General features: G+C 38.1%; 1 protein-coding gene across 11 annotated transcripts in view; it reads left to right on the top strand.

Moving 5' to 3' along the window:
* The window catches only part of ZZZ3 (zinc finger ZZ-type containing 3), a 127,715-nt gene that overhangs the window by 37,366 nt on the left and 71,395 nt on the right, over positions 1–18,954 (top strand). For 4 of the 11 annotated variants that reach the window (XM_033225348.1, XM_033225342.1, XM_033225350.1 and 1 more), the window contains exons 2-5: positions 8,950–9,083; positions 9,160–9,222; positions 10,983–11,138; positions 17,130–18,682. In XM_033225348.1, the coding sequence (XP_033081239.1) occupies positions 17,181–18,682 (1,502 nt within the window). In that variant the 5' untranslated portion in view covers positions 8,950–9,083; positions 9,160–9,222; positions 10,983–11,138; positions 17,130–17,180. Of the gene's footprint in view, positions 1–8,088; positions 8,149–8,949; positions 9,084–9,159; positions 9,223–10,982; positions 11,139–17,129; positions 18,683–18,954 lie in introns of those variants that run through there. The other 7 variants (XM_033225347.1, XM_033225341.1, XM_033225349.1 and 4 more) reach the window with 3 other exon arrangements.

The following is an 18,954-nucleotide window of genomic DNA, read 5'->3' as shown; positions in this document are numbered from 1 at the left end:
TGTTTGAGACGGAGTGTTGCTCTGCCACCCAGGCTGGAGTGCAGTGGCCGGATCTCAGCTCACTGCAAGCTCCGCCTCCCGGGTTTACGCCATTCTCCTGCCTCAGCCTCCCGAGTAGCTGGGACTACAGGCGCCCGCCTCGTCGCCCGGCTAGTTTTTTGTATTTTTTTAAGTAGAGACAGGGTTTCACCATATTAGCCAGGATGGTCTCGATCTCCTGACCTCGTGATCCGCCCCTCTCGGCCTCCCAGAGTGCTGGGATTACAGGCTTGAGCCACCGCGCCCGGCCCCGGATTGAGTCTTTAAAACACGTTCTTACTTTGTTTCTTTTGTTAGCTGTTTAACTATTACTTTTTCTCTGTTCATCTGCTTTTTAGTGGTGGTTTTAAAATTTATAGTATACGTCTTAATTTATCATAGCGTACCTTGAAGTGCTGTTATATAACTTTACATGTAGTATAAGAATCTTACATTGTATGTCCCCTTTCCCACATTTGTGCTATTACATTTACCCCCATTTATGTTATAAACTGTACAGTATATTGGTATCTTTTTATCAGTTATTTATGTTTAAAAACTAAGGGGAAAAGTTTTTTTGTTTTGTTTTTTTGTTTTTTTTTTGAGATGGAGTTTTTTTCTTGTTGCCCAGGCTGGAGTGCAGTGGTGCGATCTTGGCTCACTGCAACCTCTGCCTCCCAGGTTCAAGTGATTCTCCTGCCTCAGCCTCCCGAGTAACTAGGATTACAGACATACGCCACCACGCCCGGCTAATTTTGTATTTTTAGTAGAGATGGGGTTTCTCCATGTTGGTCAGGCTGGTCTTGAACTCCTGACCTCAGGTGATCCGTCCACCTTGGCCTCCCAAAGTGTTGGGATTACGGGCATGAGCCACTGCACCCGGCCAGGAAAAGTTTTTTATAGTTATCTTAATATTTACCATTTCTGGTGCTTTATATTCCTTTGGATACATCTAGACTTCCATCTAGCATCTTTTCCTTCTGCCTAAAGAACTTCTTTTAACATTTCGTATAATGCATGTCTGTCTGATGGGTTCTTTTACTGTTTTAAGTTTGAAATAATTTTTATGTCGCCTTATTTTTTGAAGCACATTTTTTTGAGAGTAGAATTTTTGGTTGACAGTTTTTTTCAGTACCTCAAAGATATACCTTACTGTCTTCTGGCATATGTTTCCACCGAGAAGTCTGCTGTCATTCTTACTTTCCTCTCTGTGCCTGTAGTGTGTTGTTTTTCTCTGCTTTTAAGATATTCTTTATATTACTGACTTTTAAGCAGTTTAGTTATGAGCTGGCTTACTGTAGTTTTATTCATGTTTCTTGTGCTTGGGTTTATTGAGCTTCTTTGTATTTTGTTTTTTTGAGATGGAGTCTCGCTCTGTCACCCAGTCTGGAGTGAAGTGGTGCAATCTCACCTCATTACAGCTTCTGCTTCCCATGTTCAAGTGATTCTTGTGCCTCAACCTCCCAAGTAGCTGGGACCACAGGCACACACCACCACTCCTGGCTGATTTTTGTATTTTTAGTAGATATATGGTTTCACTATGTTGGCCAGGCTGGTCTCAAACTCCTGACCTCAAGTGATCCGCCTTCCTTGGCCTCACAAAGTGCTGGGATTACAGCACTGAGCCACCATGCCCAGCTTATTGAGCTTCTTTGATCTGTGAATTCGTCATTTCCATCCTGTTTACAAAGTTTGGGATCATTTCTTCCAATATTTTTTCTGTTTCTCTTTCAGTCTTTTGGGGACTTCAGTTACCCATGTTATAGGCGTTTTGATGATATTCTACATCTCATTCATGGTTTTGTTCCCACTCTTGTTTCTATCTGTTAGGTTTCTATTGCTATGACGTCAGATTGATTGACCTTTTCTTTTCAGTGTCTAATCCCAGCATATTTTTCATTCCAAACTTGGTATTTTTCTAAGTAGAAGAATCAATTTGCGTTAAAAAGACTCCTGTATCTCTCCTTAGCATGCTTAATATGTCCATCTACCACTTCGAACATAAGAACTACAGTTATAACTGATTTAATATTCTTGTCTAGTGACTGTCGTGTACAGTTCTTTCTCTGTCAATTGCTTTTTCTGATTTTAAGTGGTATTTTCCTGCTTCTTCATATGATTTTTTTTTATTTTTGAGACAAGATTTCACTCTCACCTAGGCTGGAGTGCAGGGGCATGATTGTGGCTCATTGCGGCCTCAGCCTCCTGGGTTCAAGCAAAACTCCCACCATGGCCTCTCAAGAACCTAGAACTACAGGCATGCGCCACCACATCTGGCTAATTTTTGTAGAAATGGGGTCTTGTCATGTGTTTCAGGCTGGTCTCAAACTCCTGGGCTCAAGCAGTCGCCCACCTTAGCCTCCCAAAGTGTTGAAATTACAAGCGTGAACCACCACACTTGACCTGTTTGGTAATTTCTGATTGGATTCCAGGCATTCTCAATTTTACCTTGTTTGGTGCTAGATTTTTTTTTTTTTAATTCCCATAAATATTCTTGGGCTCTGTTCTGGGACACAGTGGAGTTCATTGGAAATGGCTTTATCCTTTTGAGGCTTGCTTTTCTCTTTGTTAGATGAGACCAGAATAGTCTTTAGTTTAGAGCTCAGTTTGCACCACTACTGATGCAGTGTGGTACTGAGCATTGTACTTTATGTCCCACGAATTATGAGGTTTTCTACTGTGGCTAGTAGGTTAACCAGTTATTCCCGACTATGTGAACCACGTGTGGTGGTGTACTCGAGCTGGCTCATGAGAGCCAATTGTTAAAATATCAGGAAATTTGTGAGCTAGCTTAATTCTTAAGGGAATTAAATTATATAAACTTATAATTAAATCACTTATTATGAACAAAGATAGTAAATGCTCAAAACTCATTACCTCATGTAACTATCTTATTTTATATTGCTATTTTTATGCACTCATGGTAATTTATATCTATTGGGTCCTGGTTTTTTTTTTTTTTTTTTTTTTTCCTTTCTGAGACAGTCTCACTCTGTTGGCCAGGCTAGAGTTCAGTGGCACAATCTCAGCTCACTGCAACCTCCCACCTCCCGGGTTTAAGCTAGTCTCATGCCTCAGCCTCCTGAGTAGCTGGCACCACAGGTGTGCACCACCATGCCCTGCTAATTTTTGTATTTTTAGTATAGATGAGTTTTCGCCATGTTGGCTGGCTAGGCTGGTCTTGAACTCCTGGCCTCAAGTGATCCACCTGCCTTGGCCTCCCAGAGTTCTGGGATTATAGATGTGAGCTGCTGCAGCCAGCCTTATTATGTTCTTATGGTAGAAACACTATGTAATGTATAATGTGTTGCCATGTATTTTTTTCAGATTCTCATTCACTGATACGTTGGTGGCTTGAAATTGGCTGTGGTGGAAGTTATATACCACAAACATTAGTAACCCTATAAACTAGAAACTACATACCACCTACCCTTCAGTTATTACATGTTTTCTGGCATACTCTTGCCTGTGGATGTCTTTCCCTGTTTTACTGATCAGTACTCAGCTCAAAATTTAAGGAGGTCCCCTGCAGATTATCTGAGATCTTGCCTCTCGTTTCTGCTCTCTCCTCTGTGGCACTATCTTCTGGGAGACTGTAGCTACCTTGGCCTCCCCTAAACTCCTCACTTCATTATCTTAACTCCAGAAAACCACTGAGCTTGCTTGGGACACCTTCCTTTCTCTGCAGCTTAGAAATTTTCCAGTAAGTAAACTGGAGAAATTATCCAGTAAGTAAATTGTAGTCTTTGCCCCATTTATTTTTTCTTTTTCATTGATCACTGTCCTGTGTTGTCTGGTTTCTTTTGTCAGAAATAATTTTCATACATTTTTTTTGGTCCAGATTTTTAGTTGTTTCAGGTTGGAGCATAAGTTTCATGCCTGTTATTCTATCTTGGCAAGAAGCATAAATCTCTTGGAAGAGTTTTAGATAGGAGAATGACATATCATTCTGTAGATCATGCATTTTTAAAGGATAAGACTTAATGAAAGCAGAGCTGGGCGCAGTAACTCACGTCTGTAATCCCAGCACTTTGAGAGGCTTGAGGTGGGAGGATCACTTGAGCCCAGGAGTTCAGAACTAGCCTGGGCAACATGGTGTGAAACCCTGTCTCTACAAAAAATACAAAAATTAGCTGGGTGTAGTAGCATGCACCAGTAGTCTCAGCTACTTAGGAGGCTGAGGCTGGGAGGATCATTTGAGCCTGGGATGTTGAAGGCTGTAGTGAGCAGTGATTGAGCCACTACATTCCAGCCTGGGCAACAGAGTGAGACCCTGTCTCAGAGAGAGAAAAAAAAAAAAAAGACTTAAAGTAGAGAGACTAATTAGAAGGCATTTGGGTGAATTCAAATGACAGCCTAAGGTTGGTCATGGATGATGATACTACAGAGGTAGGAACAATTATGAGAAATATTTAGGAGGAAGAATCTAGTTTAGGATTTCTAAAAGGGTGTATCATAACTCATTTACATCTGAATCTCCTAAATGATGATAAATGAAGATCGTATGCTCCATTCCAAGTTTATGGAATCTGAAATTTTTTTTTTTTTGAAATGGAGTCTCATTTTGTCACCCAGGCTGGAGTGCAGTGGTGCGATCTCGGCTCACTGCAACCACCACCTCCCAGGTTCAAGCAGTTCTTCTCACTCAGCCTCCCGAGTAACTGGGATTACAGGCACGTGCCACCACACTTGGCTAATTTTGTATTTTTAGTAGAGACAGATTTCATCATGTTGGCCAGGCTGGTCTCAAACTCCTGACCTCAGGTAATTTACCCGCCTCAGCCTCCCGAAGTATTGGATTACAGGCGTGAGCCACTGCCCCTGGCCTGAATCTGGATTTTTAAGGATGAGGTTTAGAAATTTGTATTTTATTTCATTTTCTTCTTATTTTTTATTTTTTTTTTAAGAGACAGGGTCTCTTTTCCCCAAATTGGAGTGTAGTGGCTATTCATAGGTGCAGTCTCACTACTGATCAGCATGGAAGTTTAGACCTGTTGTGTTTCCGACCTAGGCCCGTTCTCACCTCCTTAGGCGACTTGGTCGTCCCCTGCTGTCCTGAGGTCACCATATTGATGCCAAACTTAATGCAGACACCTGATTGACATAGTGTACTACAACTTAGAACTCCTGGACTCAAGCAGTCCTCCTCCCTCAGCCTCCCAAGTAGCTGGGACTATAGGCATGTGTGACTGCGCCTAGCTAGAAATTTGTATTTTAAACATGTACCTAGATTTAATGCTTATGAACACTAAAGTTTTATTTCTTTTAATTAATTAATTAATTTTTTAGAGACAGGGCCTCACTTGGTTGCCCAGGCTGGAGTGCATTGGTGTGATCATAGCTTACTGTAGCCTGCAGCCTTGAACTCCAGGCCTCTTGCTTCCTGAGTAGCTGGGATTACAACAGGTGCACACCACCATGCTCCACTAATTTATTGTGTACATTTTTTTTTTTTTCTGTAGAGACAGGGTCTTGCCATGTTACCCAAGCTGGTCTCAAACTCCTGGCCTCAAAGTGATCCTTCTGCCTCGGTCTCTTAGAGAGCTGAGATTACCAGCATGAGCCATCGTGCCCAGCCCAAACACTATAGTGTTTTAGAAGAAACTGATGTAGTTGTTTCAAAGTATGATCATCACTGGGAGCCCATACGTTGGAGTGACCTGAAGTGCTTAATTGACAATGAAAATTTATGCATTTGTGTTCAGGCCTTCTGAATCTTAATTTAAGAGGTGATTGGGTCCAGGTATTTCTTAGACACACTAAAATTTGGGAGTCAGTAACCTGAAGTACTTCACAGATGTGATCTCTTTCGAACTTCACAATAACTCTGAGAGGTAGTAGGCAGATATGTCTTTTGTTTTATAGATAAAGCACAGATAGGCAAAGTGACTTGCTCGTGGTGAAATAATTATTGATGACAGAGAATCACATTTCTGTCTCCTCCACCAAATCCTGTACTCTTCCTACTATCTTTCTGCTGACTGTGAAATAGGCTTATCTTTGAAAATCTATAGAAGGTATCCAAGACACTGAACATGTGGTTCTGAGCAATTTAGGGAGCCAGAAAAAGGTACTCTTCTTTGATAATAATCTTAAATTATAAAGGTACTCTTCTTTGATAATAATCTTAAAAATAAAACTCTTCTTTGATAATAATTTGTACCAAATGAAAATTTGGTTCAGCTCTTTATAGCAAGTAACTGTGAAAGCTTAATTATCTAGGAAAGGTGTTTCTGGGCTGGGCGTGGTGGCTCATGCCTGTAATCCCAGCACTTTGGGAGGCCAAGGTGGGTGGATCACCTGAGGTCAGGATTTGAGACCAGCCTGACCAACATGGCAAAACCCTATCTCTACTAAAAGTACAAAAATTAAATGGACGTGGTGGCAGGCGCCTGTAATCCCAGCTACTTGGGAGGCTGAGGCAGGAGACTCACTTGAATCCAGGAGGCAGTGGTTGCAGTGAGCCAAGATCGTACCATCGCACTCCAGCTTGGGCAACAAGAGTGAAACTCCGTCTCAAGAAAAAAAGAAAAAAAGAAAGGTATTTGTGTCTTTGACCGTATCTTAATGCTTTTTACAACTGACATTGAATTGAATGTCTCTCTTATAAAATCATTTAAAATCATAGTATAGTGCCCATATGTGGTATTTTCACTTACAACAAGAATCAGGCAATAAATATGACTCTGTTATATGACCTTCCTTTTCAATTTTTTCCAAGCTCTTATAAAATTAAAAAAAATTTTGCCCAAAAATTTAGGGATTGTGGTTAGCTTTGAACTTCATTGTTTTATTTTAATAGTAAGTTGTGTGGCTTATATCCTGGTTATATCACTAGAGCTGTATCTTCTAGTGAGATTTACGTAGTCTTTTGAAGTGATTACATGTGTGCTGTGAATCTGAGATCATGTAATCTATTTAATACAGTAGTACCAGTGTTAAGACTGCAAGAAGTAGGAAAAGTAATTCTTTCAGTGAAGATTGGTTTTGGGTTTGCTTTTGGAGCACTTGAATAGTCAATGAATTTTATTAGTACATGAAAACAAGCAAAGCTCTGTTCCAAGGGAATAAATAAGATGGCTTTAGGAATAGGACTTAGATAGTTTGCTTTCCATTTTGTATGCTTTTTAAATGACAAAATGCTGTTTTTTAAACTTCTAGAAGTAAGTTACTGTAGTTAAATAGTTCAAATGAAAAAATTACTGTGTATTGTCATAATTCAAAGAAGTATTTCTGCTGCAGAAAGCATATAACAGTTTTGCAGAATGCTTAAGTTTGAAATGTATATTGAATGAAGTGAAGAACACAGTATAGGGGCTACAAGAGTTTTGGCTAGTTTAATTTCCTTGCTTTTGGTACAAGAGAGGTCATGACAATTTTTAAACCTAAAAATTAGTTAGATCTGTGTGTGTGTTTTTTTTTTCTTTGTCACCCAGGCTGGAATGCAGTGATGCAATCAGGTCTCACTGCAGCTCTAAGGATCCTCCCTAGCAGCTGGGATTACAGGTGCACACCACCACACGTGCCTACCTTTTTCTATTTGTTGTACAGATGAGACCTCACTTTGTTGCCCAGGATGGTTTCAAACTCCCAGGCTCAAGTGATCCTTCTGCCTTGTCATCCCAAAGTGTTAATTTTTTTATGGTTTTACTTATATATTTTTAATGTTTGAAAACGAATAAGGAATTGTGTTTGAGGATAGATAATGGTTTTTTAATCGCTCTATTGTTAATGAAACTTCTCACTGAGAATATCTGAATGGTTGACAATCCTAATAACTTTATCCAGAAAGCATGTGTAAGGTTATCTGCATTTACATTAAAAAAAATTTTTTTTTTTTTTGAGATAGGGTTTTACTCTGTTGCCTAGGTTATAGTGCGGTGGCACGATCACGGCTCACTGCAGCCTCAATCTCCTGGGCTCAGATGATCCTCCCACCTCAGCCTCCCAAGTAGTTGGGACTACAGACACGCACAACCACGCCTGGCTAATTTTGTTCATTTTTTTTTGTAGAGAAGAGGGCTCACTATGTTGCCCATGCTGGTCTCGAATGCCTGAGCTCAAGGGATCCTCCTGCCTTGGCCTCCCAAAGTGCTGGGATTACAGGCATGAGCCACCATGCCTCGCCAGGTTATCTCTATTTTCCATGTAGATTTGTACTTTTTACTGTGTAGTGGAGTGGTACAGCATGATGAAACGTTTTAGAATGCCATTCATACGCTGCTTTCTCTGATATGTATGAATGAACGTTCTTTTGTAGCTCATTTTTTTCACCGATAAACTGGTTAAAATTATTTAACATTCTGTACAGTGCTTTTGGTCATCATTATAAGTGTGTGTATCTATTTCTCAGACTTGTAATCATCACCAAGTCTGTTTTAAGAAGCTTACCTTTAAGGAATATTTGTGCAGCCATATCTCAGTTTATTTTAAATAACATTTATTTTCTGTTTACTTCCAAAATTGCTTGAGAAAGGTATCAGATGTTTAAAGTGACATTTAAAGGACAGTCATTATCTTTTTTTACTTCGTTTTTAAGCATTATAGATTTATTCCGTAAAATATAAAATACACAAAAAAGTACTTTTGTATTAATGGAGAGCAATTGTAGACTTAAGGAAAATGACATATATCTATCTTGGTAGTAAGAAAAGGTACCTGAGGAGCTCTTCAATTTGTAAGGATTTAAGTTTAGAATTAAATTTAGAAAACTTGTATGTGGGTGCTCTCTGAGAAGAACTTGGAAGTGTTAGCCAATCATATTGGTTTGTTGAAGACACGTATTTCACAGCGAAATGTAAGGAATTATTTGTGAAGTTTAGTAGAAAATGAAGTGTGCTATATAAGTGTTTGGAAATATTACCACTTTTATTCACAAATTTGTAAACCGTAACACATCTATAGTGATTATATTATGGTTTCCCTTCACAGATATCAAGTTGTTCTAGTACGACCATATAAATAAATAATACCTGAAGTCTCAGTGTAACATGGACAATTAACAGTGATGACAGATAAATACAGACGCGTGGGGATCAAATACTAGGCGAAACGCTTTTTAAAAGGTAAGAAAATAATGTAATCTTAATTAAGGCCAAGTGGGGTTTAGTTAGAAGTAATTGATTGAAGTTTCTTTTTCAGCGTATCAGGCTTTTACAAAACACTGCAGGATCCTGTCTATCTTAATGCCAATAGAGCTCAGCTGTAAGTATCAGCTCTGTGAAAATAACAGTTGCAGATGTTCTTGTCTGCTAAATATCGTAGTGGATAATGTTCCTATAGTGAACTCTATTCAAATAGAGTAGTTAAGTGGTTGATTAGAACTTGATAGACTGCCACTAGGGCACATTCCAGTGTGCTCAGAGATATACTTTAAGTTGTAGATGCTCTTTGCTTTTCATGATTGCTGCTACCATCACACACTGTAGAATATAATGTTTTGCCATGTTTGTGAAAGGCTTCAGTGTTTGGTACAAAGGAGTTGGCACTTGGAGTCTGTTATAAGAAGAGCAGATTTTCAAGTCAAGGGTTACTTTTTGTAGGATCATGTTTTCACTGAGCGTCTCCCCATGTTAACTTAGAACATTTCTTAGTGTACTGTAGTATTAAATGGTTATTAGACAATTTTCCTACCTAGTGGTTTTTAAAGCATTTCCAGGGCATGTTTGGGAGAGATGGCATCTATAGATATTAGATATTATTAGCCCTATTCCCTTTCTAGCTGAATAGAGCAGTAACCTACTTTTACTAGGCAGTAAGTCTGCCTAGTCATTGCAAGATTTTGTAATTATATCAGTCTTTAAGTTGTAATACTTCCCCCAAAATATATCATTATTATAATATCTAGTTTTATGCTTATAATAAAGTGACAGTTTCTATCATAAACATCTACTGGTCTTTTTTTAGTCGTCTTCCTTGTTTTCGGATGGTCACTCATAGTAACCCATTTAGCCAGATTGTACTTTTTTTTTTTTTTTGAGACTGAGTTTCACTCTTGTTGCCCAGGCTGGAGTACAATGGGGCAGTCTTGGCTCACTGCAACCTCTGCCTCCCAGGTTCAAGCGATTCTTCTGCCTCAGCCTCCTGAGTAGCTAGGATTACAGGTGTATGCCACCATGCCTGGCTAAAGTTTTTGTATTTTTAGTAGAGATGGGGTTTCACCGTGTTGGCCAGGCTGGCCTCAAACTCCTGACCTTGTGATCCACCTGCCTCGACCTCCCAAAGTGCAGGGATTACAGATGTGAGCCACTGCACCTGGCCTGTACATTCTTTGAAAAAGATATCATAATAAATTATTATAAAGTAAAAATTAACCAGACTGTTCTAAGAAATGAAATGTGATTAGATGAATTAAATTATCTGGCGAATTGGGTACTAAAACCGGAAAATCCTTGTTGTTCTTGTTCTTGTAAAAAATACATATGCCAAAAATAATGAAAATGTCCTTTTGTAATTGAATTTTGTAGCACTTTAATAAGCATCCAGGTTATCCTATGGGTATAGAAGATTTGGTTATTTGTGTGTTTTTTTATGCATAACCTAAATGGTTATGTATACTTGATGTCGAGAATTTGGAAAGTCCTCTAGGACCAGAGTAAGAGATGATATTATAAATTCTGTTACGAGAAATGTTTTCAAGGGCAATCTTTAGATCACTGCCAAAAAATACTGCCTTACAGCAGTGTCTAGAAAAGAGCAAGTCACATTTTGACTCAGTTCAAACTAATATTGAGTTGTAAGGATTTGGTATATTTCAGGATCTTTTTGATTTGCTTTTCATGATTTCTAAAAGTCCCGTTTCAGTTTCTTAGTATCCTCGAGGCTACAGAGTACCAAGAAGCATGAAAGATGTCACTGTGAACAGATTCTGTACCTTTATTTCTTCTTATTATAGAAGGAGTAAATCTATTAGCATACGTTCATCATCTTCTTTAATCCTTTTTTTTCATTATTTTATTTTAAAGAAAGAAATTTAGGAGGTTCTAGTATTCTCCATGGCTGAAGCTGAGAGAGTCTGAAACCCTGATGCTTAAGCTCCATTCTAGATCATAGCTCCAACTCCTTCAGGATATAAGGAAAAGAGATTATATTTCCACAATGATAGATCTTTGGTTGTACAGGTAAGTTATTTAGTTTTGCAGTAGTGAAGACAACTATAGTTTGACTTCTTTTTTTTTTTTTTTTTTGAGATGGGGTGATTTGTTATTTTTCCATACATCCTCTGTGTGGCAAATTGTAGTTTGGCTAGCTGTTTATAGGAGTATGGAGCTACAGGGAATGGGTTAGGAATGAAATATTCCTCCCCGCCTTTTTTTTTTTCAACAGGGGTATAAATGAAGTGACTGATTATGTTGGAATTTTTGACTCAGGAGGCATTATGAAATTCCTTGACTTCCTTTTCCTGATTGTCTTTTGAAGTGTGTCTTCATTTACTTTTGTCTGTCTGACTGCTTGTCTGCCTGCTTACCTACCTACCTACCTACCTACCAATCTACCGACCATCTGTCATATATCAGTTTCTCTTAATGAGAAAGAATTAAGAAGTCTTTTTATATAAGACAGTACATAATAGAGTTCCCAAACTTCAAAGAGGTGACTATTTAAGAACCTTAAGTTGAATTGCATGGATGGGTTACCAGTTATGCTTCTACTTTTAACATTATAGATATGGTGGTAATTGCACTGCTGAGGTATTGTCTTAAAATAATTACATGACAAACATGGCCTCAACATTATTAAATAGTTTGTTTATATTCTAGACAACTAGAGAAAGAATCATATTGGTAACACTTTCCAGTTGCATTTGCTCTTTTTTCCTTTTACTTTGGTTTGTCTACATGAATATATACTGGTATCATGACCAGTTTACTAAAAATTGTTCACTTAATAAAACTAAATATTGTGATAGTAAATATTAGCTAGAACATTGGTGTGATGGAAGATTGCCAGCTCCTCAATTCCCAAAATAAACTTTACCATTTTGGTGATTATAGTAGGGAAAAAACGCTTATAGGCAAGGTCTTTGAAATATCTTTTTGACATTTCTTTCTCTTAAGTAAATAGCTAGAGAAGTATGTCATTAGGTGGGCCTTTTTTGTTTAATAATTATTATTCCTTTTAGTTCTTATTGATACAGTTCTACAGGTACGATCACAGGAGCTGGAAATTTATGACCTGAAACATAGCTGATAATGCTTCAAAGAATGTTTTTCAGAATCCTATAGTTATATTTGGGTAACAGTAGATTCAAATTTATGGGAGGCAATTCAGCAGCAAATATGTGGGTAGGATATGTGAAATCATAGGTAGGATTCAGGGCTTAATATGAATGGACAAGTTGAAATTTGGTTGACTGGTCCTTCTAAGATACGGCCTCCAATAGGATGATAATTCATGAAGGTGGGGAAGAGAGGAAAGGAGTCTGGTTAATTCTAGTTACTGACCACACTCTCTTTCCTCTGTATTCTAGAAAGTGCCACTATTCATTATTTGGTAGATAATGTATAGGAAAAACTCCATTGTAGTTGTTAGATTGGGTTTTGCCCATGTGAATATGTTAATTAATGGCTTCCCTTATTTCTAAAACTAGAGTGATTGCGTTTCTAATTTCAGATGGATGCTGTCTAAGGTTTTCACCATATACCTCTTATTTTGTTAGCCAACAGGGGTATTTCCTGAGATAATTTGTAAATATCATTTTTATTCCTTAATATTTGGCAGAAATATAATTTTGTACTCTAAGCTTCATTGTATTCTTAAGAAACTTTCTGTGATGCAGCTAAAATGAGGAAAACAACTGCTTTAGTCTATAATATTTTGCTAAGCATGACAAAACAATGTTGAGACTTGATTGAGATAATACAGACTTTTTATTTTTTATTTTCTAAGAGATAGGCTCTCACCATTGTCCAGGCAGTTCTCAAACTCCTGGGCTCAGGTCATCCTCTTGACTCAGCCTCCTGAGTATCTGTGACTGTAGGTGCCCCCACTTCCCTGCCCCCGCGCCTGGCTAATCTAGACATTTTTGGTCCCTTTTTATTAACTGAATTTTGCATTCAGTTTATTAGATGATTATAGAAAGTATGTGCCTTTTATATATGCCTATCCAAAATAGAAAAGATGTGAAGAAAAAGATTAGAACAGAAAAAATTCATCAGAGGGAAGATTAGCAAAATTTTGTTTAACTCTGATCTTAATAATTTTAACCAGTTTATTACCTCAAGTGCACATCACATGTTAATTTCAGGCAAGATATTTTTATAGTCTTCCATTTGGTGCTTCCTTGGCCTTATGTATTTTTTTATTATTATTAGGATCCAGTAAGAAATTAAAGGATATATTATAAATAGGTCTAATTTAGTTTGAAACTTGATGACTCTTAATAGAATTCTGTCTGACTTCAGTAGCCTAAGGCAGTGTTTCTCAAACCCTAATACATACATGAATCACCTAGAAACCTAATTCACTGGTAGGTCTGGGGCAGGCATATTCTGCATTTCTAACAAGCTTCCAGGAGATGCCCATAATTGAGTTGCAAGAGTCTGAGGTACCACAAGGATCCTTGTTATAAAACAAGTTCTCTTTCAGTACAGCCCAATAGCATAGAATTTGAGAATCCTAAAACTAGGGCTTTGTTCTAGTTATTGAGTGAAGTGAAAGCATTTTTAGGGTGTAGAAGAAATGAAAAGAGACTTAATCTTTTATATTAATCAGTGTTTTCATATTTTATTTAACTTTCATATTAATCAGTGTTTTCATATTTTAATCAGTGGAATGGTGAAGAAGTAAGATAGGCCTCACTATATGTGATTTTTTTTTTTTTTTTTCATTCGAGACAGGGCCTTGCTTCCGTCACCCAGGCTGAAGGGCAGTCACATCACTGCACCCTTGACTTCCCAGGCTCAGGTGATCCTCCCACTCAGCCTCCCTAGTACCTGGGACTACAGGCATGCGCCATTACACCTGGATAAATTTTTTGTATTTTTAGTAGAGACAGGGTTTCACCATGTTGCCCAGTTTGGTCTCGAATTCCTGGGCTCAAGTGATCCACTTACATTGGTTTCCCAAAGTGCTGGGATTACAGGCTTGAGCCACCACGACCAGCTTATAGGTGATATTTTTTAGCAAAAATTATATGTATAAAAAACAGGTTCTTAGTACTACTAATAATAGGTTCATTTCATCCAAAATAGTCTCTCTTTGAGAAGTTTGTACTGCAAGGCAGATTTTGCTCCCATTCGGATTGGTGTGGAAAGAAAACGTTAAGGAAGTCTTATTACTGATTATTGGAATAATTTAAGAGGTTTATAGGCCCTTAATTGGGATTGCATTTTGAAAAGTAAAGATTAACAGATTCTTTTTTGTGTTTAAAAAGTATTTCTATTGCCAGTATTATTTTTGAACCATAAATTATGAGTATAATTAAATTTGCATTAAAGATAATATGGATTAGATTTCATAGGCATTTTATTTATTAAATTAATCTTATGCTTTTTTGTGTGTTTACATACATATTTAATATTTAAAAATAAGTAATCTTAACATTTTAGAGTGCCAGATTTGGATACATGAAACAAGTTGCTTTTCATATATTTCAATTTATGTTCTTTTCTTTTTATTTTTTTTGAGACAGAGTCTCGCTCTGTTGCCCAGCCTGGAGTGCAGTGGCGTGATCTTGGCTTACTGCAACCTTTGCCTCCTGGGTTCAAGTGATTCTCCTGCCTCAGCCTCCCGAGTAGCTGGGATTACAGGCATGTGCCACCATGCCCTGCTAGTTTTTGTATGTTTAGTAGAGACGGGGTTTCACCATGTTGGCCAGGCTGGTCACAAACTCCTGACCTCAAGTGATCCATCTGCCTCAACCTCCCAAAGTGCTGGGATTACAGGCAAGAAGCCATTGTCCCTGGCCAGTTTGTGTTCTTCTAAAACATCATTTGAAGTTTAACTTTAATGTTTTATAACTAAAAGTGGAAAATTATGGGACACTCAGTGTTTGTTACCCATGAAAAAAACAGAAAGATTGTAATCTTAATGATAATTTATTAGCAAATGAGAATTAAATGTCAGCAGTTCTTTTAAGGAATCCCCAAAACAATAAAAGTTTACTACTGTAAGAAATGTGTTTCTAAGTTCTGGTTGGTGTCTCGTACTTATTGTTCACTTGATTGCTATGAAATTCTCTAGAACAAATAACCATGCTTTAATTCCAGGGCTGGTTTTGTGATTCTTACAAGATTTTTAAAAATTGTTAATTAAAAATTTAAAAGTATGCCATCCTCGGAGACAACACTAAATTCAGCCAACTTAAATATTTACAGGGTACTTTCTCACTTGTCAGCAGGCAGGAACAGGGAGATGATTTCCTTTAGTGTTTCTTTTTTATATGTGGTAGCATGTTGCTGTGTCTTCTGTAATTCTTCCAGTCTTTCCACTATTAGATACTTCTTGTTGAAGCAAAGGAGAGATTATGTTTGATTTTTAGGGAGAGGAGTCAGAATGGCATTTTGAGGTTTACATAAGAAGGGAGACTGTTGATGACCAAAGGCAGAAGGAAGGGACTGTGAAACTTTGCACTATTGCCACCACTGGCCTCTTTCTCTAGCTAATCATCCTGCATCTCACTCAAAGTTAGGCAGTAAAATGACAGGGTACTTTGTGAAAACTAAACAGAAGAGGAGCAGGGGAATAGAGACTTCAAATGTTAACAGCTCCTTTATTTTGCTTGATGGGAGAGCCTCTGGAAAATATCACCAACTCACTAGTTTACCCAAATGGATCAATCCAGGCATTTTTCTATATCCCTTATATTTCTGTCATATAAACCTCAAGCATCCACACCAGAATACCTTTTCATCTCCCAAACCACACATTAAAACTGGCACTGGCATATGCTATACACAGGAGTTCAAAGAAGGAAAGGGTGGGATTATATGAGTAGTCTTGATTTCTTAAATGTGAGTATTTGCTTCAGAGGCTTCTTTGCCATGTTTCTGGTCTTTGGAACACTACCTTTCACCTACTAATTTATGGCTTTTTATCTAGAGACTAGGAAGGCTTGGGTTTGCTTTGTTTTGTTCTTAGCCAATGCAAGCTAGCATTGTGATTTTTATGTATTTAGTTATGAAAAATACTGCAAGCAAAGTTTTTTGGATGCCAGATTATTAGTTATTAAGGGATTTGATCTGTAGCTCATTTTGGCAAAAGTAAATTAAAAAGAGGAGAGCCTGCCTTTCTGTATACCAGGGACATTTTGAAAGAACACGAGAAATGATTGGAATAGTTTTTGGAAGATAGCTGCTATATAAGTTCAAGATTATTTATTTATTTATTTTATTTATTTGTTTTTGAAACGGAGTCTCGCTCTGTCGCCGAGGCTGGAGCGCAGTGGCGTGATCTCAGCTCACTGCAATCTCTGCCTCCCGGATTCAAGTAATTTTCCTGCCTAAGCCTCCTCAGTAGCTGGGATTACAGGTGTGTGCCACCACACCTGGCTAATTTTTGTATTTTTAGTAGACACAGGGTTTCACCATGTTGGTCAGGCTGGTCTTGAACTCCTGACCTCATGATCCTCCTGCCTCAGCCTCCCAAACTGCTGGGATTACAGGCATGAGCCACCGTGCCCGGCCGAAGATTATTATTTTAATGACCAAAATGAAATCACATCTTTAGGATAGATATTTTTTGGGTATTTTATGCCTATCTGAGAGGCAAATACACAGTGAGGCAGGTATGATCTCTAGAGTCCTGCCCTGCCACTTACTAGAATTGTGACCTTGGATAGATTACTCAGAGTGTGCCTTAATCTTATTCGTGAAGTAGGGATGATAGTAGTACCTGAGTTGTTATGAGACTTACGTGAGTTGATGTATGTAAGTCATATAGAAAGACTCATGGAATATGTTAAGTGTGTATACTTGTTAGCTATAATTTATATCATTATTGGAAATGTTAAAGAATTTTTGTCACATAATTTAATATTGGCAGTTATATAAACAGTTATATAGACCATAACGTCCGAGTATACTTGGATTAAAAAAGTTATAGCTTTATACTTTCGTTCTAGGTATATTAACTGTTACCTTTTTCTCATTATTTTGTTTACATTTTTGAAGGTTTCCCAATGAGTGGATCATGATGACCGTATTGTAGGGACTTGCCATAGTATGGCTGCTTCCCGATCTACTCGTGTTACAAGATCAACAGTGGGGTTAAACGGCTTGGATGAATCTTTTTGTGGTAGAACTTTAAGGAATCGTAGCATTGCGCATCCTGAAGAAATCACTTCTAACTCTCAAGTACGATCAAGATCACCAAAGAAGAGACCAGAGCCTGTGCCAATTCAGAAAGGAAATAATAATGGGAGAACCACTGATTTAAAACAGCAGAGTACCCGAGAATCATGGGTAAGCCCTAGGAAAAGAGGACTTTCTTCTTCAGAAAAGGATAACATAGAAAGACAGGCTATAGAAAATTGTGAGAGAAGGCAAACAGAACCTGTTTCACCAGTTTTAAAAAGAATTAAGCGTTGTCTTAGATCTGAAGCACCAAACAGTTCAGAAGAAGATTCACCTATAAAATCAGACAAGGAGTCAGTAGAACAGAGGAGTACAGTAGTGGACAATGATGCAGATTTTCAAGGGACTAAACGAGCTTGTCGATGTCTTATACTGGATGATTGTGAGAAAAGGGAAATTAAAAAGGTGAATGTCAGTGAGGAAGGGCCACTTAATTCTGCAGTAGTTGAAGAAATCACAGGCTATTTGGCTGTCAATGGTGTCGATGACAGTGATTCAGCTGTTATAAACTGTGATGACTGTCAGCCTGATGGGAACACTAAACAAAATAGCATTGGTTCCTATGTGTTACAGGAAAAATCAGTAGCTGAAAATGGGGATTCGGATACCCAAACTTCAATGTTCCTTGATAGGAAGGAGGACAGTTATATAGACCATAACGTGCCTTGCACAAATTCACAAGTGCAGGTCAAGTTGGAGGACCACAAAATAGTAACTGCCTGCCTGCCTGTGGAACATGTTAATCAGCTGACTACTGAGCCAGCTGCAGGGCCCTTTTCTGAAACTCAGTCATCTTTAAGGGATTCTGAGGAGGAAGTAGATGTGGTGGGAGATAGCAGTGCCTCAAAAGAGCAGTGTAAAGAAAACACCAGTAACAACCTGGACACAAGTCTTGAGAGTATGCCAGCCTCTGGAGAACCTGAACCATCTTCTGTTCTAGACTGTGTTTCAGCTCAAATGATGTCTTTATCAGAACCTCAAGAACATCGTTATACTCTGAGAACCTCACCACGAAGGGCAGCCCCTGCCAGAGGTAGTCCTACTAAAAACAGTTCTCCTTACAGAGAAAATGGACAATTTGAGGAGAATAATCTTAGTCCTAATGAAACAAATGCAACTGTTAGTGATAATGTAAGTCAGTCTCCCACAAATCCTGGTGAAATTTCTCAAAATGAAAAAGGGATATGTTGTGACTCTCAAAATTGTGGAAGTGAAGGACTAAGTAAACTGCCCTCAGAGGCAAGACTCAATATTGGACATTTGCCATCTGCCAAAGAGAGTGCCAGTCAGCACATTACAGAAGAGGAAGATGATGATCCTGATGTTTATTACTTTGAATCAGATCATGTGGCACTGAAACACAACAAAGAGTATGTGTAAATATGGTAACCATGAATTCTGCTTTGTTTATTATTCCCCAAGTTTTTCGGTTTCTATTCATAAATGTCTATTCATGGTGTTTTTATTACAGCTAAAATTAATGTTTTCACTGAAATTTTAGGTTTAACATGATTTTCTCAACTCTTAGAAAAACTCCAAAAAAAGACTTTTAAACTCAGCTTTACACATGTGTTCTATGATAGCATGGTCTTTCCACTTCTGATATTTCTTGTCTCAATTAGAAAAGACATGGTTGGTAGCG

Source organism: Trachypithecus francoisi, unplaced genomic scaffold, assembly GCF_009764315.1.
Source record: "Trachypithecus francoisi isolate TF-2019V2 unplaced genomic scaffold, Tfra_2.0 Lachesis_group12, whole genome shotgun sequence".
In the NCBI taxonomy this organism is placed as follows: Eukaryota; Metazoa; Chordata; class Mammalia; order Primates; family Cercopithecidae; genus Trachypithecus; species Trachypithecus francoisi.
This window is presented reverse-complemented; position numbering and strand designations above follow the sequence as displayed.